Source organism: Mus caroli, unplaced genomic scaffold (assembly GCF_978045245.1).
Source record: "Mus caroli unplaced genomic scaffold, Mus_caroli_1 scaffold_11, whole genome shotgun sequence".
In the NCBI taxonomy this organism is placed as follows: Eukaryota; Metazoa; Chordata; class Mammalia; order Rodentia; family Muridae; genus Mus; species Mus caroli.
The window spans coordinates 73785632-73811518 of NW_028227266.1; the positions used below are offsets into that span (position 1 = coordinate 73785632).

General features: G+C 38.6%; 1 protein-coding gene and 1 pseudogene across 4 annotated transcripts in view; one reads left to right on the top strand and one right to left on the bottom strand.

The window, feature by feature from the left end:
* Myo5a (myosin VA) overlaps nucleotides 1-25887 on the top strand; it is a 155596-nt gene that overhangs the window by 52812 nt on the left and 76897 nt on the right. For all 4 annotated transcript variants that reach the window (XM_029481121.2, XM_029481123.2, XM_029481125.2 and 1 more), the window contains 6 exons: nucleotides 3089-3260; nucleotides 5442-5586; nucleotides 12850-13006; nucleotides 19010-19153; nucleotides 23290-23371; nucleotides 24072-24179. In XM_029481121.2, the coding sequence (XP_029336981.1) occupies nucleotides 3089-3260; nucleotides 5442-5586; nucleotides 12850-13006; nucleotides 19010-19153; nucleotides 23290-23371; nucleotides 24072-24179 (808 nt within the window). The remainder of the gene's footprint in view (nucleotides 1-3088; nucleotides 3261-5441; nucleotides 5587-12849; nucleotides 13007-19009; nucleotides 19154-23289; nucleotides 23372-24071; nucleotides 24180-25887) is intronic.
* On the bottom strand, nucleotides 16132-17670 carry LOC110301388 (2-oxoisovalerate dehydrogenase subunit beta, mitochondrial pseudogene; annotated as a pseudogene).

The window sequence follows — 25887 nt, forward strand, 5'->3', positions numbered from 1 at the left end:
ATGGTGGAAAGAGAACACTGATTCCTGAGAGTTCTCCTCTGGCCTCTACCTGTGTACCATGGATTCCAACATGTGTCCATACGTGTTGCCACCACCCCGACCGTAAATAAATGAATGTAATCTAAAAATTTAAAACAAAACAAGAAAAACATTTATAGCCTGACCAGGGAAACTGGATTTAAATACATTTAATTTGAAATAATTAAGAAATAGTGTAGGGCATCTCCAGGACTTTCAAGATTTCTACCCTAGTGTGCTATCCTATTGCTGTCATGAACACCATGACTAAAAATAATTTGTTGAGAAGAGTATTATTTCTTCTTACAGCTTACATTGCAGTTTCAAGGGAAGTGGAGGCAGGAGTGCAAGGCAGGGACTTGGAGATCAGCACTAAGCAGAGAGCACCACGGACTGCTGCCTGCTGGTTTGCTCTGGGAGACAGCAGAACGACACACTAAACTCCCTTTTGGCATTCAGCCTCTTTTCTAGTACAAAGTTCCAAAGTCTCCCATATTCTTCCAAACCCCCACATGGTCAGGTTCCTTACAGTGACAACCTGCTTTCTGGTATCAGCTTCTCTATTAATTGCTTTTCTGTTGCTGTGAAAAAACACCATAAGCCTTGAATGTTAAACTAAAGAATTAACATACCCAACATAAATAATTCATCTGCTTTATATTAGGTACTATGCTAGATCTGTTGAATACTATTTCCTTTTTTAAAAGCAATTTATTATTGTAAATAATTTTTGTTTTATGTACATTGCTGTTTTTCCTGCATTATGCTCATTTGAGGGTATCAGATCCTGGAGATACAGACAGTTGTGAGTTGCCATGGGAATAGAATCAGAGTCCTCCTAACCACTGAGCCATCTCTCCTGCCCTGGGCTATATTTTTTAATGTCAGTTCATAGCTTTATGACAGCTTTATGGGTTGGTAGGTGATAATTTTACTGTTCACCAAATAAGGAAGCCAAAGTTCAGAGGCATCAGATAGATTTTCCTGAAATCGATGTAATTAACAAAAGCAAGTCATCAACCTGATATAGTCGTGCATACTGCAATCCCAGCACTTGGGAAGTAGAATGGAGAATCTGGAGTTTAAGTTATCCTGAACTGTTTATGGCCACCCTGGGCTGCATGAAATCCTGTTTAAAAGAGGAGGAGGAAGAAAAGGAGGAGGAAGGAGGAAAAGGAGAAAGGGGAAGAGGAGAAGACATGAGGAGGAAGAGGAAGAAAATGAAGAGAAGAAAGAGGATCAGTTCTAAGAACAGGATATAGATGAGAAAAATAGAGAAAGTCTCCCTGCATCCAACCATCTTCCTTTTTAGGAAATAAAGAATTTTAGTTACTTTATCATGACTAGCCATTTCAGAGAAGCAGATTATATCCATTCTAAGAGAAAACTTTTGTAAATATTTTTTAGATGGCCCTTGCCTTATTAGTGTTTTCCCTAATGTCCCAATTCCATTGTCTTCCCACACTGACCACATGACTGCCTCATGCTCCCATGAAGTCTGGAAGAAAATTCTGGGATGCCTCCTGCTGTTCTGGAGCTATGTGATGAGTTGTATTATCAATCAAACGTGATGATCATGAGCATTCCAAAGCCCCACGTCCTTCAGGACTTGCTGGCAGTCCATATGTCACACTGTTTAGAGATAAACAGAAAAGGTGAATGAGGTCCCTGACCCTAAACATTACATTGTAGGTAGGCAGACAAGAAGACTGTAGTACAGGCAATTTAAAGCAGATTGGAACAGTAAGGAAACAGGTAGTGTGTATTAAGGACACTCTTCCTTGAGAAACAAACAGAGAGACAAAGCATCCCATCTCTCCTGCGTGGTCATCCATTCATACTGTATTTGAATATTTGACCTCTCTGTACAATCTTCAGTAGTAATAAACTAGCATGTTCTGTTGTAATTGAACTTATCTTTTTCCCTTTCACTTGTCCTAGGTTAGTTGTCCTTAATTTATGGTCTAGTGGCAGCTTCCATAATTGGGATTGTCATAAAGCCCCATTACATATGATTTTATAATGCCTAGTACTTCTTAAATGTATCTTGACATTTAGTGTGCTTGTATGCATGCTTGCCATGATGCATGTGTGGAGGTCAGAGGGGAACTTCAGGAGTCGATTCTTTCCTTTCACAGCATAGGATCAAACTTAGGTCATCCTTTTGGCTTCAAAAGCCTTTACTGCCTGAGTCGTCACACCAGCCCACGTGCTCCTTCTCAGTGTTTGGGGTCAGTCACCTCACTAAAGTCTAATGAAAAGTGTCAGTTATTCTTCCCAATATGTATACACAATGTGACACATAATTTCTAGTGGCTCTTGGGGGTTTAGAAATCTTAGAGATCTTAGAGCATGCCAAAGCAGTTCCTCTTTAAACTTTTACCACAACGTTGAGATGTTTTTGTTATACCATCTTAGACATGATTGATTTAATTTAAATAATATACACAAAGCAAATAGGAGTCAAGTGCCAGTACTGGGGCTTGAACCTAGGCCAGTCTGATTCTAGAACTAAGTTCTTAACCTGCTTTATACTGTCTGTCACGTCCCATACATGAAATGAAGAGGAGGCCAAAAAATCATCTAATAGCTAAAGTTTTCTGGGTAAAAATCTCTAGGCTCTGACTTCTTCAACTATAATAACAAAAATTATTTACACTGGGGCTAGAGAGATGGCTCAGGGATTGAGAGTGTGTGTTGCTCTTCCAAAGGGTCAGAGATCAGTTCCCTGCATCTGCATTTGGCAGCTCATGCTTGTAATTCCAAGTGTAGGGAACCTAGTGTCCTCTCTAGATAATTTCATCCTGTACCCACACACAGTACACACATGCATACACATAATTAAATATGAAAAGAAAATCTTAAATTATTTACACAGATTTATTCTGATGAAAAAGAAGCCATTCTTTTTTTGTTTGCCATTTTTACTAGTTTTTCTAATAATGGAAAAATGACAGGAAATAAATACATTCTAAAGCCAAGTGTCAAATCAGAAATAGGAAATAATCACGTGCATAGGCCTGTTTCATGTTTGTCATTACCAACACAGATGTTGCATCTCTGTCCCCAGGATTTGGAATACCGTCTAGATCCAAAGACCGGTGAGCTCCCTCACTTACGGAACCCTGACATACTTGTTGGAGAAAATGACCTCACAGCCCTCAGCTATCTTCACGAGCCCGCTGTGCTACATAATCTCCGAGTTCGCTTCATCGATTCCAAACTTATTTATACATATTGTGGTAAGTACTTTGCTGATGAGATGTAAGCTTTCCTCTGATGGGTGTAGTGATTGAAATACACACAAGGAAAGCCAGCTGTGATTGAATTTCTCATACATGTAAAAATCCCTTCTAAGTTATCAGAAAGATTTACCAATATTCACTAGCTGGTTACATTTCTTGCCAAATACAGTCATTTGTGAATATACATAATTTTGCTCAACATTTAAAGAACAGGTTCATCTTTGGGATACTCCCTCCCAGTCATTTCAGATTTAGTGCTGAAGTTCCTAGTTCTTTTTATTTTGTAAAAACCTGCTCTATGAAGAGTAGATGTCCAAGGACAGGCATTTGGTGCAGATGCAAAGTTAGTGCTACCTTTCTTCTCACTGGCTTGACACCCAGGACCCACACCTCTTGGTGTCTGTCTCCCTCCTGCAGTGTTAGCTGCCAGCAGCCCAGTTCCTGACTGTTTTCTCAGAAATGAAGCTGGAGCCTGGGCGTATGGCTGTGGACCTTCTCCCAGCCCCATCTGTCTTTGTTTTTCTCCATTCTATTTTGTTCTTACTGATTTCCTCCCACCTCTCTGGCTCCTTTTCCCTCGTGATCTTCTCTCTCTCCTACTAATCATGCCTCTGCTAAGGTCTAGATCTGCTGGATGTTCATTCATTCCCCCGTGTTCATTGGCTTGCTGACCATGCTGTGTTTGTCATGTCTTCACTATTGTCTGTTCAAACACATATAGACACCTTTTCCTCTCAGAAGAACTTATATCCAGTGTATCTGTCTTGATAACATTTCTTACCCCTATTATTTAAATATTTTTCTTATCTTCAATTTATACTTCTAGATTTATTTTATGTGTTTACGAGTTTTGACTGCATGTATGTGTGTACACCACACGTGTAGTGTTCCCAGTCTGTAGAGGTCAGAAGAGGACCTTAGAGTTTCAGATGGTTATGAATCACCATGTGATGCTAGGAACCAAACCCTGGTTCTCTGCAGGAGCAGTGCTCTTAACTACTGAGCTATCTTTGCGTACCCTCAATTTATTTATTTATTTATTTTTACACATGTTATGTTTTTCTATGTTTTTTTTTCTTTTGAGACCAGTGTCTCATGTAGTTCTTCTTCTTTTTTTTTTTTTTTTAGATGTATTTATTTATTATATATAAGTACACTGTAGCTGTCTTCAGACACACCAGAAGAGGGCATCAGATCTTATTACAGATGGTTGTGAGCCACCATGTGGTTGCTGGGATTTGAACTCAGGACCTCTGGAAGAGCAGTCAGTGCTCTTAACCACTGAGCCATGTCTCCAGTCCTCTCATGTAGTTCTGACTGTCTTGGAATTCATTCTGTATCTGAGAATGACTTTGAACTTCTGATCCTCCACTTGTCTCCACTTTCTTTTACATTTAATATTCTTTAAAAGCATGTATTTTGCAATGTGGCATGATGCTTAAGTAGAATCACAGTGATTTTAGTATATATCTTGTTTGTTTCTGTTTTGTTTTTTAGTTTTTTGTTTTGTTTTTTGTTTTTAGTATATTTCTTGTTTGTTTCTGTATGATGACCATTGTGATGTTTTTCTAAAAGAAAATCCTTCAGATGAATCTCTGTTTCATTGGATAAATTTTTAGAAATGAGCTTTTGAATTTTTTACTTTTATTGGGGTGGGGGATTGTGTATACATCCCTGTGGGTACTCACAAAGTCTAGAAGATTCCTCGGAGTTGTAGTTTCAGGCAGTGGTGAGCTGCCCATCATCGGGTGCTGGGAACTGAACTTAAACTCTCTGCAAGATCAGCAAGTGTTCCTTACCCCTGAGCCGTCTCTTAAGCCCCCATTTTTTAAAACTAAATATGAAAATGTTTAAATTATTTACAACATTGTTTCTTTTTTACCACATGGTGATCAAACCCAGAGCTTTACAAATGATTGACAAGTGCTCTACCCCTGTGTAAATCCCATGATTTTAAACAGTCTAGTCCAGATCAGTTAGGACTCTGCACAGTAATTTAGAATACCTAAGACTGTGGTGTATTTTGACCTTTGAGTAATTGATTAGTTTAATGTGAACCAAGTTGAAACAAGGTTTTGTGCTGCCTTACTTGGCCAAACTTAATGTGCTCTTTAGGCTTAATGTGTCCTTTAGGCTGAGGTGATTGTTGTCATTTTCTTTCTCACCCTCCTTCTGCAGGAATAGTCCTGGTAGCTATAAATCCCTATGAGCAGCTGCCTATTTATGGAGAAGATATTATTAATGCCTACAGTGGCCAGAACATGGGTGACATGGATCCTCACATCTTTGCAGTAGCTGAAGAGGCTTATAAGCAAATGGCAAGGTTGGTAGGAACGTGTATTGTCATTGCATGGCTCTTGTTAGATAAGATAATTTTATTCTTTGCTGTGTCATGGATAATTTAAAAAGAAAAGAACTTGTAAATAATTACAAGTATCTTAGATCAATTTATATCAAAGTGTCTGAACTATTCAATTAAATATTAAAATCTCACATTTATAAACAGATTATATAGTTTGTTTAAAGATTTCCTTTGGAATCTCATCATGTTCTTGTGACTAAGCAAGAACAGATAAATTGTGTTTTATAGGTGAGAGAGTTCAAGTTTAGTTGTATAGCATTAAATAACTTCCCTAATGTCACTCAGCACAGTAACAGACGAACTGAAAGGACTAGTAATCTGTATGATGGCAATGAAAAATATAAGACAGGACATGAGTTATTTGTGTATACCTCTGCAGAGTGTGTCTCATATCACCCACAGAGCCTTAACAGTTTGAGGGCAAAGAATGGAAAATAGAGCACTTTCAAGATAAAATTATGCCCTGAATAATAAATGACATCATATAATGTGAAAGGGTGAGTGCACTGGAAAACAAAAACAAAAACAAAACTAGTTTCTTAGGCTTACAGGGAGGAACTTGGCATAATATGATGTGGGAAATCCTGAAAACAGTCTATAAAATAGAAAATATAAAATAGATACTGTAGAGGCTTTTATTTTCTCTTTTGTAACCAGTACACATTTTGGACCAAAGTGTGATAGAATTTTATAATTATTTCAACTAAAGTACCCATAGAAGTCATTATACCTTTTTAATAATAATAGTACTTCTAATAAGTGCCAGTTAACTATGTGCTATCTCCTCACAAGTTGTTGGTTAGCTATTCTTGATTTATTAACAAAATTTATCTTCACAACTTTTTTAATTTGTGTTGTTATAAACTTTATTGCAGTTGGTAAAACTGTGGCTTAGAGAAGTTCTATAATTTTTCTAAGGTCTTATCAATAGGAAGATCATCGTTCAAATTCAGTTAGTCAAATATTAGCATATTAAGTATAAAATATTAGAATATTAAGTATAAAATGACAGTAAATTAGCAGTATATGTTATAGTGTGCTCAGTACTACTATAAAACAGTAATGAATATCCAAAGTTTAAAGCTTAATGTTTAGAAAATCCCATCTGTGAATACATTTTCCATCAGCTGAACAGAATCTACCAGTACTTGATTTTTCTAGTTTCAGAGCATTGCAGTGCAATGCTGGCACCACTCAGGACAGCCTGAGTCACACTAGTCAGTGAGGGAATCCCAGGGACTGCTAGACTCTGAATTTGATCTCTGAAAAGTTTTATAATACTTAAAGGACTTTACAATCCTCAGAAAATACTTCCTTTGGCTCAAAGGATCAGAGCAAGAGCCTCCTGCATGTAAGCACAGTCTCAGCCTCAGTGCTGATCTGAAATCTGAAAGCGTGGTTTTCATCGTTGCTGTGGCAACACTCAAATGTCAGGAGATTCAACTGCTTTCCTGGCACTCTCTTTATCCCACATGATATCCCCATGAGTCAGCCAGTGTCATTTCTTAACTGAAGGTTGTTTGGTTTGGTTTTCCCCCTTTGCCTAGTTTTCTTTTGTAGAAAGCTTGAAATATGTTTCAGTTAGTTAGAATGTTTATCACATATTAATAAGTCTGTACCCACAAAATCTGCTACAGCCACCAGAGTGTGTCTGCTTTGGTTTAGTCGTGAGTCTGCTGCAGAACCACTTCTTTCTTTCTTTCTTTCTTTCTTTCTTTCTTTCTTTCTTTCTTTCTTTCTTTCTTTCTTTCTTTCTCTCTCTTTCTCTCTCTTTCTCTCTCTTTCTCTCTCTTTCTCTCTCTTTCTCTCTCTTTCTCTCTCTTTCTCTCTCTCTTTCTCTTTCTCTTTCTCTTTCTCTTTCTCTTTCTCTTTCTCTTTCTCTCTCTCTCTCTCTCTCTCTCTCTCTCTCTCTCTCTCTCTTTCTCTCTCTCTTTCTTTTTATTTTACCAAATAAACATGCCAGCTTTCCTGGGTGTGAGTCTTGGTGTTTCACATCACCGCTGTTCCTACAGACCCCCTTATATCTTTAGAGGAGATACAACTTATCATTATTGACAGAAATTTCTTAAATCACAATCCAAATATCAGGCACTGTCCTGGATACAATGCAGCAGCAAACCAGACACAAGTTCTACTCAACAAACAAAGCCTGATAAAGAATAAAAGTAGCCGGGTGTGTTGGCGCACACCTTTGATCCCAGCACTTGGGAGGCAGAGGCAGGCAGATTTCTGAGTTCAAGGCCAGCCTGGTCTACAAAGTGAGTTCCAGGACAGCCAGGGCTATACAGAGAAACCCTGCCTCAAAAAAACAAAAACAAACAAACAAACAAAAAAGAATAAAAGTATCAATAGGATTATTGATTAAACTGGTAGTGTTATTGTAGCAATATTAGCTTTCCTGATTTTGACCATTATAAATAGATAAGAACAAAGCTTAACAAATGTTGTGAAGGCTGTGAAAGTACATGTTTACAACCTATACTCAAAATGTTGCAGAAAATATTAGAATGGGAGAAATAGAGAAACAGAGCAAGTGGGCAGCTCCTGGATGTGAGTGTTGCATAAGCAGGAGTTCATTTTACAGTGTGTGTAGCTTCTACAAGGTTGAAATCCTATTACAGTAACTTTATGGCAACAAAACAGAGCAAGCAAGCAAGCAAGCATAGAACTCTGGAGATGAGACACGTAGGAGGCTCTTCAGTGATTTGAATGAGGAACAGAGATTTAGTTGAAAGTATTAGTGAAGATGTCGAGTAGGGAATAGATTCTGGATAGAGTTTTAAGATGGGCCTGGGAACGTGATGCAGGGTAAGAGAGAAGCAAGAGTTAGGGTGACTACAAGGATTTGTTCTGAGAGAGAAGGTTGGCAGTTTCCTTTCTAGAGATGAGGTTTCCTTTCTTCTAGAAGAAGAGCGGGTTGTGTGGAGGTGGGGGGGGGGTAGAGTTAAAGCGATGGGCTTACATCTTGGTTTATTAACTTATTTTATGTTTATGGGTATTTTATCTGCATGTATGAATGTGCACCAAGTTGGTGTAGTGCCTGAAGAAGCCAGAAAGGAGCCTAGTGGCAAGTGGTTTTAGCTGTTAGGCCATCATGATAGCCCAGTTTTAGTTAGAAATGTCTATGCCCCATCTCCATTCTAAACATGCTCCTTAGAGAACAGTGCCCTCGTGGAATACTGCACCCTCTTACATTTAATGAGCCTGTTGACTTCTAGAGGAGAAAGGGCAAATGGAGTTTGAGGTCTGTCTTTCTGCTTGTATTCCTTTTCTCACATTCTTACTTGTCCTTTCTCACACTAAACCTGACTGATTTTTTCCACTTTGTCTGTGTGTGTACATGTGTGTGCATGTATGTGCACGTGCATGTGTGTGTGTGTGTGTGAGTGTGTGTGAGCACAGAGGAAAACATGTGGGAGTCAATTCTCTCTCCATCATCTGAGTCTTAAGTATGGACTTAGTTCCAAGCCAAGTGACTGCCTGCTGAGCCATCTCACTGGCTCCCTGATTGTTTTCCTTCACCAAAATCACAGAACTATTTTCATTAAACCATCAAGATTTAGTTTTGTTTCCTTATAGTCATTTGTTATAATATTATCTTAATTTTATGTATTTCCTGTCCTGTGTGAGTCACAGGGCAATGTTCCTAAGTTTTACTTACAGCTTTGATTTAAAAAAAAAAAAAAGTTAGTACTGTGTGGTTAACCTTGGTTTAGTTTAAAAAAAAAATACTATGTGTTCTAATTGCGTCTCCCCCAATTAACCATAGAACTTAAAACTTAAGATCTCCATGGATTTCACTTTTATCAACTGTAAGATGGACCAGTTTCACAAGTGGTCTAACTTGACCTTACAGTGTTCAGTGAAATGTATTTGTTATCTTTATGTTTGATTAGATCAATGAATGGGCCTTTTTCTTCCTAGTGAAGGACAGAGCACGCATGCTAAGAAGTGACATAGCAAAGCAAGAGGAGCCTACCATGGACCTCCCCGTACCCCTCGAGTTAGGGGTGTATGCTATAACAGCTCACTCACTGTCTTGGCATACTAATCACCAACCTTAAGCAAACTAACTTGGGTTGCTTTCTGCAAAGAGGAAAAGAGTGTCTGTCCCTGTTATTCCAGTTATTATTAAATTATATTGGCTAATAAGTACAGAACACTTTGAAAAATATTAAGTAGAATATGATACAAGCTCTAACCTTCATCATTGTGAAGCATCATCTCTGATGTCTCCTTCCGGCCATTTAGGTGTGTCATCCGGTTTTATTACTTCTGTCTTTATTTATTACCAGGCCTTTCTTAGCCATCCTTCTTTCATTTAGTTATGTGGTTTCTGAATGCTCTAGTATCCTGACGTTCGTTGGCTAAATAGAAAATGACTCTTATGGATGGTGAAATCTCTTCTGTTAACAACTGTGACTCAGGTACCATGTAGTGCCAAGTATCCTACTTATATAACAGGCTTGGTGTAATGCCTGCTACCTTATAAGGCTGATTGAACAGATGCTTTGTGACTTCCAGGCAGTATATGCTAAGTCAGGTTTGGTACCATGTGTGTGTATGCCCTGTGTTATACTTTGAATATAAAATGGTTCCAAAGGTTTGTGTGCAGAAGACTTGGTAGTGTTATTGAGAGACAAAATAGGTGCACTAACTTCTCCAAGGACTTAATCCATTGATGAGTTCCAAGCTGAATAAGCTATTAGGAAATGCAACCATTAGAAGGAAAGAAGCTGCTGGGAATATGTCAGGGTTTCTCTTATCCATTCCACCTTCTCAGCTTTGTCTGCTTCCTGTCTGCATGAGATAAGCAGCTTTGCTTTTACTCTATGTACCTTGCTGTGACTCACCATGGCCAGAAACAAGAGACCCAAGTGAACATGGCCTGTAATGTAAATTAAGTCTCTCCTCCCTATGTCAGTTACCTGTATCACTGTTGTAACAAGGTACGTGACAAGAGTAGCTTAAGGCAGGAAGAGACTAGTTCAGCTCATAGTTTAAGGTATAGACCTGCATGGCAGGGAGTCCCAGCAGAAGAAACTCTAGGCACCAGCCACTTTGCATCTGCAGGTCAGGAAACAAAGGGCGGTGAATGCTGACGATGATCTCTTCTTTCTTTCTTTCTTTCTTTCTTTCTTTCTTTCTTTCTTTCTTTCTTTCTTTCTTTCTTTCTTCCTTCCTTCCTTCCTTCCTTCCTTCCTTCCTTCCTCCCTTTCTCTCTCTCTCTCTCTCTCTCTCTCTCTCTCTCTCTCTCTCTCTCTCTCTCTCCCTTCCTTCCTTCCTTCCTTCCTTCCTTCCTTCCTTCCTTCCTTCCTTCCTTCCTTCCTTCCTTTACTTTACATTCCCACTCACTGTCCCCTCCTGGTCACCTGTCCCACAATCCTTCCCCCACCTCCCCTTCCCTTCTCTTCTGAGAGGATAGGGGCCTCCCAGGTATACCCCCTTCCCTGGCACATCAAGTCTCTGTGAGGCTAGATGCATCCTCTCCCACTGAGGCCAGACAAGGTAGCCCAGCTAGAAGAACATATCCCACATACAGGCAACAGCTTTGGAATAGCCTGCTCCAGTTGTTTGAAACCCACATGAAGACCAAGCTGCACATCTGTTACATATATGTCGGTAGGCCTAGGTCCAGCCTGTGTATGTTCTTTGGTTGGTGGTTCAGTCTCTGAGAGCTCCAAGGGTCTAGGTTAGTTGACTCTGTTGGTCTTCCTGTGGAGTCCTATCTCCTTAGAGGTCTTGGTCATTCCTTCTGTTCTTCCATAAGAGTCCCCAAGCTCCATCTACTGTTTGGTTGTGTCTGCACCTGTCTGAGTAAGCTGCTTGGTAGAACCTTTCACAGGGCAGCCACACCAGACTCCTGTCTGCAAGCATAACAGTATCATTAATTGTGTCAGGGATTGTGCTTGCTCATGGGATGGATCTCAGGTTGGGCTAGTTATTGGTTGGCTGTTCCCTCAATCTCTGTTCCTTCCCCTGTGACTGCATTACTTGCAGACAGGATAAATTTTTGGGTTGAAAGTTTTGAGGGTAGATTGGTATCCCTATACCTCCACTAGGGTCTCTGCCTGGCTACAGGAGGTGGCCTCTTCAGGTTCCATATCCCCAATGTTGTGAGCCACACCTGGCACCCCCATTGAGTCTTAGGCACCTTCCTTATCCCAAGTCTCTCTCTCTCTTCCTGGAGATGCCCCCTACATCCCCATCCCTGTTGCAGGTATCCATTCATTCTCATGGCCATCTGGCTGTCCCTCCTGTACCCCCCTATACCTGGTTCTAACCATCTCCATTCCCCTCCCCATACCTCTCCCATTCAGTTCCCTCCCTCCATCTACAGGCAGGACACATTATAGGTTGAAGATTTGGTATCCTAATCCCTCCACTGGAAGTCTTGCCTGGTTACAGAAGATAGCTGGTTTAGACTTCCTACCCCTCATTATTAGGAGTTTTCCCTAGAGTCACCCTGATACATTCCTCGGAGTTTCCACTACACTAGGATTCTACCTCACCCTGAAATGCCCCCAGTTCCAGTTGTCTCTCCCAGCACTTTCTCCCTCCATCCTCCCCTGACCTGATCCTGTTGTGTGCCTTTAATCCCAGCACTTTGGAGGAAGAGGCTGGGGGATCAGGACAGCTAGAAATACATAGAGAAGCCCTGTCTCAAAAAAATAAAAGAGAAGAAGGAGGTGGGAGAGGGGAGGAGGAGGAAGAAGAGGAGTGGGAAGATGAAGAAGAGGATGGGGAGAAGAGGAGAAAAGTTTCAATTGTGGAATAATTTTTAAATGAAATTAGCCAACATCAAATGGTAGCTTTTTGGAAATGCCACTTCACAGATCATTAACAGATGGACATTTTGAAATATTTCAAATGATTTTATAAAATTTTAATTAAGCACATTTTCCCCTAAATTCTTTGGCTGTGGAGCCAAAAAATATCCCCCTTTTCTTCTGTAGTAGCTGACAACAGTATTATAAAATACCAAAGCAAATGAATAAAATACTGTGTTTGAGATACACACACAGAAAATTCAGAATGCCAGTAATACAGAGTTGTCCTTAGTTACACAATTCTAAGTTAATGGTATGTCCTTCTTCTCTGTCCTGTTTATAACTAGTAATTCTTCTGCTTTGCTTCCACACTCTGCCTTATCAGGGAGAAAGGCACAAAAGTGATCATGTCCAGAAGTGGATGCACTGAAAGTCACTTTGATTTGTTTTCCAGGGATGAACGAAATCAATCCATCATTGTAAGTGGAGAGTCAGGCGCAGGGAAGACGGTCTCGGCTAAGTATGCCATGCGGTACTTTGCAACTGTAAGTGGTTCTGCCAGCGAGGCCAATGTTGAGGAAAAGGTCTTGGCCTCCAACCCCATCATGGAGGTAAGACAGAACATTTTCAACTGCTTTAAAACAGTCTCTAATTAAGAAACAGACTGACTACCTGACTGATACAGTACCTGTCAGAAAGTCTAAGGTTTGCAGCCACTGAAGTTAAGGAAATACTGTTCTGTATCTTAGTAAAAGACGTAGGAAAGCTGAAAACTCAGGAAGGTTGTTATTTCAAGTAAATCCTAGTGTAGAAGAACCTGCTTTACGCTGTTATTCTGCCTTTTAATGCTGAGAGAGAAGTCTGCCTATAGTACCGGGCAGCACTTCTTCATACTGACTGCTCCTTGTCCAGGGCGAAGTTACTCATCTCCTCCCAGTCCCCGGTTCCTGCTTATACTCCTTCCAAACAGGATTGCTCTCACTCAAGCAGGAATGAGTTCCATTACTCTTTCCACAGTACGTTTTTATCCTTAGTTCAACCTCTTTAGCTACAAATTTTAACTTTTTTCCAAAGTCCAAGTTATATACATAAACCCTAATCACATGAGCATTTTTACTTTTAAAAAATAAATAAATTATACAGCAAAGTATAGTATAGTAAAGAAATTCAAAATTATACGTTCTTGAGAAAGGAAATACTATGAAAAGATAAGGTACCTTCAAAAGTCAGATGGATCTGGGTGTGATGACTCATGCCTGTTATCACAGTTATGTAGAGGCTTACAGCAGGGGGGTCACCATGAGTTTGAGGCAGGCCTGGGCAGCAAAGGGAGACTCTGCCTTGGAAAACTAAACCAAACCAAAGCCAATACAGAAACAAAGTAGAAATGCCTGTGCTAAAGACAAGGGGATCGGATGTATGAAAATTTGATGTCTGAAGGTTTCTAGCTGGAAGGATATTATTTATTAAAAATGGTACTTCAGGAAAGTTACAGTTTCATAAGAAAATGAGAAAAATAGATTTCATTAAACAGAAATCAGAACATGCAGAAACAAACCTTTTTCGTTAAAAATTCAAATGGGCATGATTTTATCCCTGTCTTTTTCCTCTGCCAAGTTTTCTTTATCACCCAAACACGGATGGAGCTAAAATTGATCTGATGCACCTTGGTACAAGTGGCTTTTGCAGTAATCTGCCCAGAGGTAATTGTGCCTGGTTTGCAGTGCTGTGTGTAACATCTCTAAAACAATGCTGTGACATATGTCTACATGGCTATCCTTTAGGGCTGCAGATCTTCCATTCCTGCATGACCTAGACAAGGTACTTTGAGGAAGCAGAGAGGCTTCCAAAGCTAGGTGTGCTGCAGGAAGAAGGAGAAAGCGGTTTCTGATACAGCATGGGCAGGAAGGAGCAGATGGCTATGTCAAAGGAAAGTAGTAAAGTCTAGAATTAAGATTTTGCGAGGATTTCACTCTATCTATAGTAGTGGATGTTACTGATGCTAATATTGAAGTCATACTGTTCAATATAAAACCACAGAGTATAAAAACACAGTGATACTAGTGAGTGATTTCTGCTCTCACCAATATACAGGTCAATATACAGGTCATCACAAACAAACAAACAAACAAACAAACAAAAACTAAACAGAGAAACTCTTGTGTTAGGCCAACTTTATAAATTGAATACCTACTGAAAATTCCAAATGAACATTGTATCTGATCTTAGTGGAATAAATCTGGATATCAACAGCAGTAGAAACTACACAAAGTGTACAAACTCATGAAAACTAAGCACTTACTTAGCAATGATAATTAGTTCAAGGCAGAAATCAAGAAGAAAACTTTACAAATTCCTATAATTGAAGATGAAAACACAACATGCCAAAATCTGTGAAATACAATAAAGGAAAAGATTGCATCACTTAGTGCCTTCATCAATAACATGAAAGACCTCAAATTCATAGTTTAAGAACACACTTGAAAACCTTGAAAAAAAACAAGAACAAACAACTCCCAAGAAAGTAGATGAGAAGAGATAATCAAACTCAGGGCTGAAATGAACAAAATAGAAATGAAGAAAAAAATACAAAAAAATCAAATAAATGATGAGTTTTTCCTTGGAAATGAGTAAAAAGATTGAGAGATCCTTATCCAAGTAAAAGAGAGTACAAATCCAAATTAATAAGATTAGAAATAAAATGGAGACATTACAACAGTTATTGAAGAAATTTAGGAATCCTTAAAATTTGTTGTATTTCACAAAATTGAAAAATTTTAAAAGAAATGAATTTCTAGATGTGTATAGTCCACAAAAGCTAAATCAAAATGATATTAATAATTTAAATAGACCCAAAACATCCAACAAGGTAGAAACAAAACCTCCCAAATATAACATTCAAAACCTTCCAAATAAAAAAAGCTGGGACCTAGACAGATTCAGGACCGAATTCTACCAGACCTTTAGAAAAGAAATAACACCAATACACTTCAATTTTTTTAATATAATAGAAAATAAGTACAGTTTCTAAATTCTTTTTACTGTGATACCAAAATTAGACAAAGACTCAACACAAAAGTAAATTATAGGCGAGAGAATCTGGTTGTAAAAATTCTCAGTAAGATACTTGCAATATACTTGCAAACTGAATTCAAGAACACATCAAAGAGATTATCCACCATGATGAAGTTCACTTGATCCCAGAGAAGCAGGGATGGTTTGCCTGAATCATATCAATAACCCTTCCTTCAGGTAGCAATTTCTTCGTGATTGAAATGAAAATAATATTATAGTCTTGTGGGTATACTGGATAATTTGGTGAAGTGGGATTACTTGAGAATTCTTTTCTTCTAAAATCCCACAACTTCAGCCATTTCCCACAGCTCCTAAGTTTCAAAAGCATTGTTCTTGGGCTGTGGAGCTGATCTTGGATGTGAAGCACCCATCAAAAGAGCAGTATGGCTAATCAGCAGGCATTCTGATTTGTTCTTCAAATATTTTAAGGTTTATTTATTTTTTACTTTACATGCATGGGTCTATACCATACGTATATGTATGTGTACCATGTTCATGCATTGCTTGTAAAGGCCAGAAGACAGCATCTGATCCCTTGGAACTAGAGTTATAGATGGTTGAGAGCCACCATGTAGGTGCTGGGAATTGACTCCAGGTCCTCTACAAGAGTAGCTAATGCTCTTAACCAGTGAGATATCTCTCCAGTTCCAGGTACCCTGTTTTAAACACAGACATGAAATATGTCTATGTTCTGAGGCACTTTAGTCCACAAATCAATAATTTCACAAACCACACCAAGTTTTTTTCATGTCATGGAAGCCATCTGGTGAACTCATGTGCCCCAAACAACCACAGTTCCATCACTGCCTTTCTGGATGACTTCAGCCTGCAGCAGATGGATCTTGTACAGTACTATGGGAACCTGTTACACTACTGCCCTATAAAATACTACTTAGGCTCAAAAATGTACATTTTTTTGTTGTTTTTTTGTTTTGTTTTGTTTTGTTTTTTGTATTTTCTATCTATGACAACAAAAGTGTCTTATCTTGGAAAGGGCTTTTGGGTACGATCACCTCGTCACTGAGCAATTGGCAAAACAGACTTCAGGACTCTGAGAATGAGAGAGCTCTGTGGGCCTGATGGTGAGACCCCTACAGTTGAAAGATCCCAGAACAATAGTGACACTTGGCAGCTCCAATTTGATCAAAGGCACAGAAAGTGTAGTCTGCAAACTGAATTTCAGCAATGGTGGCAGTACCAGTGATCAATTCCAGTTTCAAACCCTTATTCACACAATGGGCTCTTAAGACAGTTTCCACATTTGTCTCATAAATGAACAGTACATCAAAGAACTCCACTAAAGGTGACATCTTCACCAACTATTATTGCAGTAGGACCTTTGGCCAATCAGTTATCCAAGGCCTTTGCCACTGAATCAAAGGTTTATTTTCTGAGTTTGTTTATACATCAAGGTCTTTGGGTATTAAAACACAACCACCACACATACACACACACACACACACACACACACTCACATGAGTTTATAATTTCTAAATTAGGGTATGTTTAGTTAAATTATCTTAAGCTTTGTTAAATCATTGATTTTGCTAGAAAGATAGTATTCAATCATTTCCTTTTCTAAAATGCTTTAGAAGTAACAATCTAAATTCAAATACTATCTTCATAGCCAATACAAATTATGGCACTATATTTCTTTTAAAATACTAACTCATTTTCTTTGAGGAGAGGATCAAATATGCTGACTCTGTGGCTAGCTAGGGTCCTGTTGTTTTTATCCCTGAAACTTGTTCTCTGTCTTAACATTCTATACCATTTTCACATTTCTCTGTTTGCATATACTAACCCTGAAAGACTTTGTACAAGGGGCAAACGTTAATCTTATATGGAATAAAGCTATTCAGAGTTTAATATATGCATTGTGTGGATGCTTGTTCTTCTATCTACACTATGTTTTTGTTTTGACTTAAAAGAGTTACAGAAGCATGTCACTAAGTTAAAAAGTAGATATATGCCATCAAAAATTTAAGGTTATGAACGATATTTAGTAGAAAGTTGTATTCTTAGTATGTGGTTGAAGATACTTACAAGTTAGATAAAACCGTTAAAATCGATGTTGGGCTGTAGATGCTACTCATTTTGGAAGAGTGCCTGCCTAACATGAACAAAGCCTTGTGCACATGCCGGAATCCTAGCATTGTACAGGTAGGGGTAGGAGGATCAGGAGTTCAAGGTCATCCATCCTCAGCTACATAGCCAATTCAGGATGAACCTGGACTACATTAAGGCCCTGTATTTACAGCAAGCAAACAAACAAACCCAAAACAACAACAACAAAAACCAATTACGTTCTGGAGGGGTGGCTCTATAGATAAAGTGCTTGCCCTGTAAGCATGCAAATCAGGCTTTAGGTCTGAAACACCTCCATTAAAAAGCTGGGTTTAGCTGGGCAGTAGTAGGACATGCCTTTGATCTCAGCACTTGGGAGACAGAGGTAGGAGGGTTTGAGGCCAGCCTGGTCTCCATAAATAGTTCTAGGATAGCCATATACAAAACCAAAACAAAACATAAAAATATAACCAAAAAAGCTGGGTTTGGTGGCTTGCCAAAAATCCTAGTGCTTAGGAGGTGGAGACGGGAATCCAAGGGCAAGTTGGGTATCGAGATAAGCTGAATTGTCAGTAAGCTTTGGGTTGAGTGAGAAATCCTGCCTCACTAAATAAAGTGGAGAACTATCAAGGAAGACAATTGACACTAACCTCTGGGCTTCATGTACACATGCACACATGTGTACAGTGCAACCTCACACACGTGCTTGTACACATACACACATTCACAGTATATACAAGAATGAGACATGTTTTTACTTCTGGTTTCTGAAAATGGCATTTAAATTGAGTGCATAAAGCCAGGCATGGTGACACATGCCTCTGCATCTGGGAAGTAGAAGTCTGAGGATATAAGTTTAAGGCACCCTTAGCTATATACGGAACTCATGGCTAGCCTCATCTGTAAGATGCTGCCTCAAAATACAATCAATCAGCAGAATGGATAATATTAATACTCTGCTTATAAGCAGTATCGCTTCTCCTCTTTTTGCTATAGGATAAAATGATAGAACTGGCTAGTTTCTAAAGAGACCTTTCATACCAAACTAGCATTTCCAGGAATTTTTTTCTTTGTCTTAATGATTTCATTTACATAAGGCAGTCTTTTGAGTTTTTGGTAGCTAAGGACAAGGCTTTGCTCTGGCAGCTCCAGCCCTATATATCTCTCTCTGCTGATGTGAATGTTTGCATACCCCAAATGGTGTGTGAAAATGTCACCACTGCGTCCATCAGTTCTGCTTCTGAAATGCATTTCTGTGAGAATAACAAGACAAAAGAAGACTATTGGTATTTACCTGTGTCGCTGGGGGCAAAGCAGACACTTGTGCTCCCTACAGGGGCAAAAACTGGTTCTCGTCTTTAAAGAATCACTAAAAATGGAAGAGTTGGATTCTATTCCTTCTCTCTCTGAGTAAGCTTTGTAAATGCCATGCATTGCCCTTCTAAGATCTTGTTTTCTCTCTTGCTTCTTAGTCAATTGGAAATGCCAAAACAACCAGGAATGATAATAGCAGCCGGTTTGGAAAATATATTGAAATTGGTTTTGACAAGAGGTACAGAATCATCGGTGCCAATATGAGAACTTACCTTTTAGAGAAATCCAGAGTGGTGTTCCAGGTAAGCTGCATGTGCTGCTGTGTGTTTTAGGATTACTTTATAATTACTGTTATGTGACATTTTCTTGGGGAGATAGGAACAAACACCCAAAGAGAGCATCAAGGACAGAATACAGACTTTATTATGGGAGTCCATGAATTCATTAGGCTTATCTACATAGATGGTTAACCTCAAAGCAGCTCTATCACCCTGAATTTCCCTCCATAGTGGGTGACAACCTCATGGAAACTGCATCATAGAGCCCCCTTCCAGTTAACCTTCTGTCTTTTGCTTTTTATTTCCTAGCATCTCCCCAGATCATTTGCACTGAGGGTGGACAGAACAGAGAGTGATGGCTGCAATCTCAGCTGAAGCTTCTGTGACCCCAATTTCCCTCTTTCTACTAGGGACTATCTCAGCTTCATCACCATTACTTCACACACAGCTACTTCTTTAGGGTTCTCCTCAATTAGTTTCCTTGGCCAACATAATTTCTTCTCCAAGATGATGGTCACTTTATGGCCAAGGATTAAATCCATACAAAACCACTATAGAGCCCTTGCTTGCTAGTATGATATACTTTATTTCATAGTACTCTTGAGCATATTCTCACGGTATTACTATAAGTCACACTTGGATAGAAACATGTGAAATGTAAACTGCTGCATCAGAAGTAGAAGACTACCTCTTTAACCTAATAATCCTTGAGAGTGGACACTGATTTAGGTTTAATGTTTCATATTTTACTAACATTTCAGTTACTGTACAAAATAACGAATTTCATTATGATATCCATGCACAGGTATGTAATTGTTCCTAGCTCCACACCATTCCTCTACTCTCTGCTGTCCTTCTTTTCTCTTGCTGGTCTACTTTCATTCATATACATATATGTATGCATATCTATCTATATCTTAAAGCTAGGTTTGCATGGAAAAAAACATGTTATATCTTCTCTACTCCATGAGCTCTTGTTCTCTACCATCCCCCTACTTCAAACATCATTCCTCATCAAGGTCTCTATACTATTTTCATGTTGTATGTTCATGTTGTTTTATATATGTGCATGTGTAATGCATTTATTTATATTTAAATCTAGATTCTGCATATAACAGAAAGAATGCAATATTTGTCTTTCTGAGTCTGGTATAGTGGTTTTGATTTTTTTCTTACAAGATGCTTGTTGGAAAGGTTAGTTACAAAGAGGTGCTATTTAGTTTTGTCTCTATTTTCCAACTGATAAAGAAAGCATTTATCTATGTCTTCAAAGAGTTACAATTTGAACTCATCTCAAGAAAAATAAAATATACTTGTCCTGTTTCCTTCTTTTTGATTCTTATGATATGACATTATTTGGGTAGGATAATAATGTTATGAGGAAAATTATAAAGGGGGAGTTTTTGAGTTCTTAGTCTTATTAATATAGTTGAAAAACTGGACTCAGAGGCTTGAGGATAATTTTATTAAAGTTTGAAAGTAAAGCAAAAATAGAGGAAAGCTCAAAATCCCAGTAGCCACCAGGAAGATACAGAAAATTCAGGTCTTTTAAGCTAAGCATGGAGATCAGACAGTGAAAGGAAAAGTGTGCTTAGGAGTGTTTAGCCCCAGATCTGAGTTCTGAGACACCCATTTCTAGGCTCTTGTACCCTAGAGCAAAGGATTGCGAAGGGACATGGTTAGAAATAGAAACAGACAGCTCATTAAGAAAGGAAAAAGATCTAAGGAATGGAAGTGGGCTAATGAACAAAGGAAAAAAAAACCCAACAGGTACTGAGCCATGTGGTCCCGATCTATTATATAATATTTACATAATATCAGCCCATGTTCGAATAGGCAGGGCTTTTTGTGAACATGCTCTTTAGAAGAAACCCAGTAAGGAAGGGTTCCCAGCATTCTTCCTGTTAACTCTGATGTTTCAGCCCAGTTCTGTTCTGTCACAGAGCTAAAAGAAAGTCTTTTTAACCTCGCTATAGACTGCTATTAAAACCATAGTTGAATATTTATGTAGGATTTTTATTGGCACTTATATTGTTGCTCCTTTCTAATGGAAAGGGAGACATGTTACACATTTATAGCACTAGCTGGTGTGTAGTCATACATTGTAGACATAATAGGGATTGTAGATTATCATAAAAATGTCAATATGTAGTTCGTGGTGACCCACTACATACCTCATACTGAGACCCAGAGTTTCAGTGACCCATGTGCTGGATGCCATATCATTAAAATTCAAATATCCCACATGGCAGGGTCCATTGTTTTATTGCCTAAGTCTTTTGTGGCTTTGAAGTTGTCTAGCACATACCAAGAGTCATGAGTTGGGGTATCCAAACATCTTGGCTTTGACTTTGGGATTGTGCCTGATTAAATATTTAATCTTAAATAAACTATAATACTTGATATGTATAAGTTTATAGCATTTGATATTCATAGTAAGGCAATAACAACCCTCCACTATTACTCTAGATTTAAGTTAAGAACAATAGTATTATTCACATCTAGGATTTAAAACAAACAAACAAACAAACAAATTCTCTATTAATGAGAAGAAAGAATGAGTGAAACAGAAATGAATGAAGTCCACATAGAAGTGTGTAGGAACATGGGACTAATGACATGACTCAGAGCTTAAGAGAGAGCCTTAGTTCAAATTCCAGTACCAATATGATAGTTACCAACTGTCTGTAACTCTAGGTCCAGGGGATTCAACACCCTCTCCTGGCTTCTACACATACTCCACACATGTGGTACATAGGCATACATACAGGCAAACACCTATATACATAAAGAAAAAAATTAATCTTTGAAAAAGAGAAATCTGTAGGATTGTGAGCAAAGGTAGCAAAGGAGGGAAACTGACCTTGGCCAGTATGTTGACTGGTGGCTAGGACTTAGTAAGTCTTGCAGCTCCCCAGTCTCCAGGAGTCTAGAACACTGAGAATGTTAGTTATAGCAAATGAATCACAGTCAATAAGCACTAACCATCCTGTACAAAGATGACCAAATGTTTCTGCAGACTCACCTGCTTTTCTAGTTTCTGTGTGCTGAAGCACCTGTTCTCTTGCCTCATCGTGCTTGTGATCATTGGTATGTTTGTTCAGTGTCCTCTGTCACTGCAGTACTCATTGATGCCTTTAGGTTTAAAGACTTCCTTTTACCTTATTACAATTAATCTTTATCAGCATAGATATACTGCAAGTTGTAAAGATATGCTGATTGTATTTTAGTAATTTTTGTAACTGTACTCTAGGTGTATATGTAGAAAAAGACTAAGGAAATACTAAAAATTGACCATAGATTATAAATTATTATTTTTTATTTTATCAACTTATTGTTGATAGGAAAATATACATAATATATGTATATTTTTTATAAACTACAAAGTTTATAGTATATAAATATATAGGGAGAGTATGTTTATGGATTTATTATAGTCATGAGATCATCGTTAAAATATGGCAAGGAAGAGATTATTCTCTTTTTGATAGAGTATTAGGATTACTGTAAATCTAGAAGTTATTAATAGAAAATGATGCTGAGCACACCCAAAAATTATTTTAGTTTCTCCAGAATTACTGGAGAACCACTCCAAAATCATTATTTTGGCCATCTATCAAGTTGTTCACTAATTCAGAGAGCATTACTAAGCCAGGCACAGTGGGACAGGCCTCTCAGGAGGCTGAATTGGGAGACTCACAGGTTCAAGGGCTGTCTGTTCTACAGAGTAATTCAGAGCCAGAAGAGACTTTCAGATAAGACTATCTCAAAATCAAGGGTCAAAACTGTACTTGAGATGTAGTGCAGTGGTATGGAACACTTGTCTAGAATATTCAAGGTCGTGGGTTTAGACTATAATACTAAAAAACCTTAAAATCCTTGCTAGCTGGTATTTATACTGAATATTACTAGTACATCTTTATTATTTAATTTTATTTTTCAAGAGACAGAATATTACTGTTTTGCCCAGCTTGGCTTCAATCTCAAGCCATCCTCCTATCTTGCATATATACTATAAATCATAAGGGTTAATTATTTAAATCAGTTTTACAAAATGTGGAGTTTTACTGAGATAATTAAATATTAAAATTTTATATTATCATAGTTTCCCCGAGTTTTATATTAAAATGCCACAATTGAAAACTCTTCTTATTTCAAAGGCAGAAGAGGAGAGAAACTACCATATCTTCTATCAGCTCTGTGCTTCGGCAAAGTTACCTGAGTTTAAAATGCTGCGGTTAGGTATGGATATGACACTAGATTTGGTGTTTTTTTCTGTTAAGTTTGAGTTTTCAAGCTTGTCAAAAAGAAATCCTTCATACTAAAATATTTACAAAAAAAAAAAAAAGATTCTTAGAGGTCTGAATCTGGCTTTAGAACTGCCATGGGAAGGCTGGGGGTAGCTCTAGTCAGGTACAGGATTGGCCTTGTTGAAGCTGGTTAAGGTAAGTAAGAAATAGATGGGTTCAGGTTCTAGCCTCTGCTATTTTGTTTGTTTATGTTGTTGTTTGTTTTGTTTTGTTTTGTTTGTTTCATTTTGAGACAGGATTTCTTTGTGTAGCTCTGTAGACCAGGCTGTTCTAGAACTCATAGCTATCCAGCTGTCTCAGTGTCCCAAGGGCTGGGATTAAAGGAATGGTGCCACCACTGCCTGGCTCACCTCTCTGCTTTTATATATGTTTAAAAACTGTTCTTGATGAAAGAAGAAATTTGTCCTAGTAGCCTGTTTGGAACTAAATCTGAAGAAAACATCATTTATTTCACCAATTGAGATAAAATCTTAAATCTTATATTAGAATGTGTGTAAACTGGGCAGACTCTAAACTCTGTGTGTATGTGTGTGTGTAATCAGTGTGTTGTCACTACCTCTAATTCAGCATGTTTGTAGGGTTGAAGTACAACCTTCTCATAGACTAAAAACCTTTTCTTTCCTTCACTGCAGGAAATGCAGATAGTTTTCATTACACAAAGCAAGGAGGCAGCCCTATGATAGAAGGAGTAGATGATGCGAAGGAGATGGCGCACACCAGGCAGGCCTGCACTCTGCTGGGTAATGTCTGTCTGTCTTGGACTCATGAGTGCTGGTCATTTGGACTCAAGTGTCTTTGTTTGGAATATTGGTTTTTCTTTGTGTTAACTGGTCAATGATGCTGGGACATTTCTTACGTATGGAACACAGAGAAATGATCATGGTGTTTCTTAGAATGGTTCTAGGATTAGCTAGTGGCACTAGTGGCTCAACCTTGTAAATTTACCAAAGATTATTGAATATCTGGAGAGGTAAGATTAACTTTTAGCTAAATGTTTAAAAAAAAGATTTAGAGACTAATTGAAATGGGCTTTTGTATAAACACATTCTGTAGATCTTAGTGGTTTAGTTGTTAGGGGGCTTGATTGTTCAGGGGTTTTTTGGCTTTGTTTGTTGGTAATGCTTGGAGATAGGTTTTATCCACATAGCCCAGCCTGTTCTAGGTCTTGCAATCCCTCTGCCTCAGTCTGCTGGTATGGAGGGCATGTGTCACTGTGCCAGGTCAGCCTTTGCTGAATTGTCTTTATTGCTGTCTTCAGGGTCTGTACAGATGCTAAGCAAAACTAACAGAATACACATATTCTTGTTTTCATTGTTTTTTATAAAGGAATTTAAAAATCTTATTGTTTGAGAATTTTATAAATGCGCATAGTGTTATTCCTGTGCTTTTGAAACAGATACCACTATTCTCTTTGTGATTTGAGAGTGTTAAATATGAATGTCAATCAGTTCATACTTAGAGTTGTACAATTTTTAAAGGTGTCCTTAAAAAAACACTTAGAATAGAGTAACTCAAATACTGTATCTTGGTGCTTCTCATAAGGGAGCTTAGGTCCTAACCACTCTAGGACTTGCTAAAAATGCAGACTCTCTCATTCGACTTCACAAAGGTTTGGACTACAAGTGATCCATGTGCACAGTAAGTCCCAGAGAATATTGTATTACTGAAGAATTTTAAAAGACCAGTACAGTGCTGTGGTTCTGTTTTCCACTTCTTCTCTTTGGGTGTCCAGGCACTGCTGCACACCAGGTGGGGAAGGATGTAGCAAAGTCCAGAATGGGTAGGTGGACAGGATCCTGGTCCAGCAGTGAATGCTACAGGTGGGGTGGGGTGGGGTGGGGGGAGGATGGGAAGGTGGGGAGTAGGGAGTCAAGGGCTTGGAGGAGGGGTGTCAGGTAGGGGTTTTCTCCAAAGATTTCAGTGTTACAGCTCCTCAGTGTTATAGTTCTTTTAGACAACATTCAATGAAACAGCTCTGTCAGACAGTATTCAATGAAATAGCGTGTACACTTACACTTTATTTGGGTTAATCAAGGGCTATATATGTGAACCTTGGGTAGTGAGAAGGGGTTCTTAGTGTGAAGTTTCATTGGATGAGGCTTACAGTTCTATGGATACCTCATTTGCATGGAGAGGGATTCCAGGAGGTTGAATTTGTAATTTCCATCAAGGATTATGTGACATTCCTCAGGTAAAATATTGGAGATCAGGCTCCCCAGATCAGTTGGGGAAGAGGAATCTCTGCTGAGAAAAGGGAGTCTTCCATTTTGTACCAAGCTCAGGAAAGCTGTCCAGCCATGGTAGATTATAACCTTACTATGGATGTACAACGTGTGGTAGTACATGCCTTTATTCCCAGCACTCGGGAAGCAGAGGCAGCAGAATCTCTGAGTTTGAGTCCAGCTTATTCTACAGAGTGAGTTTTTGGACAGCCAAGGCTACACCAAC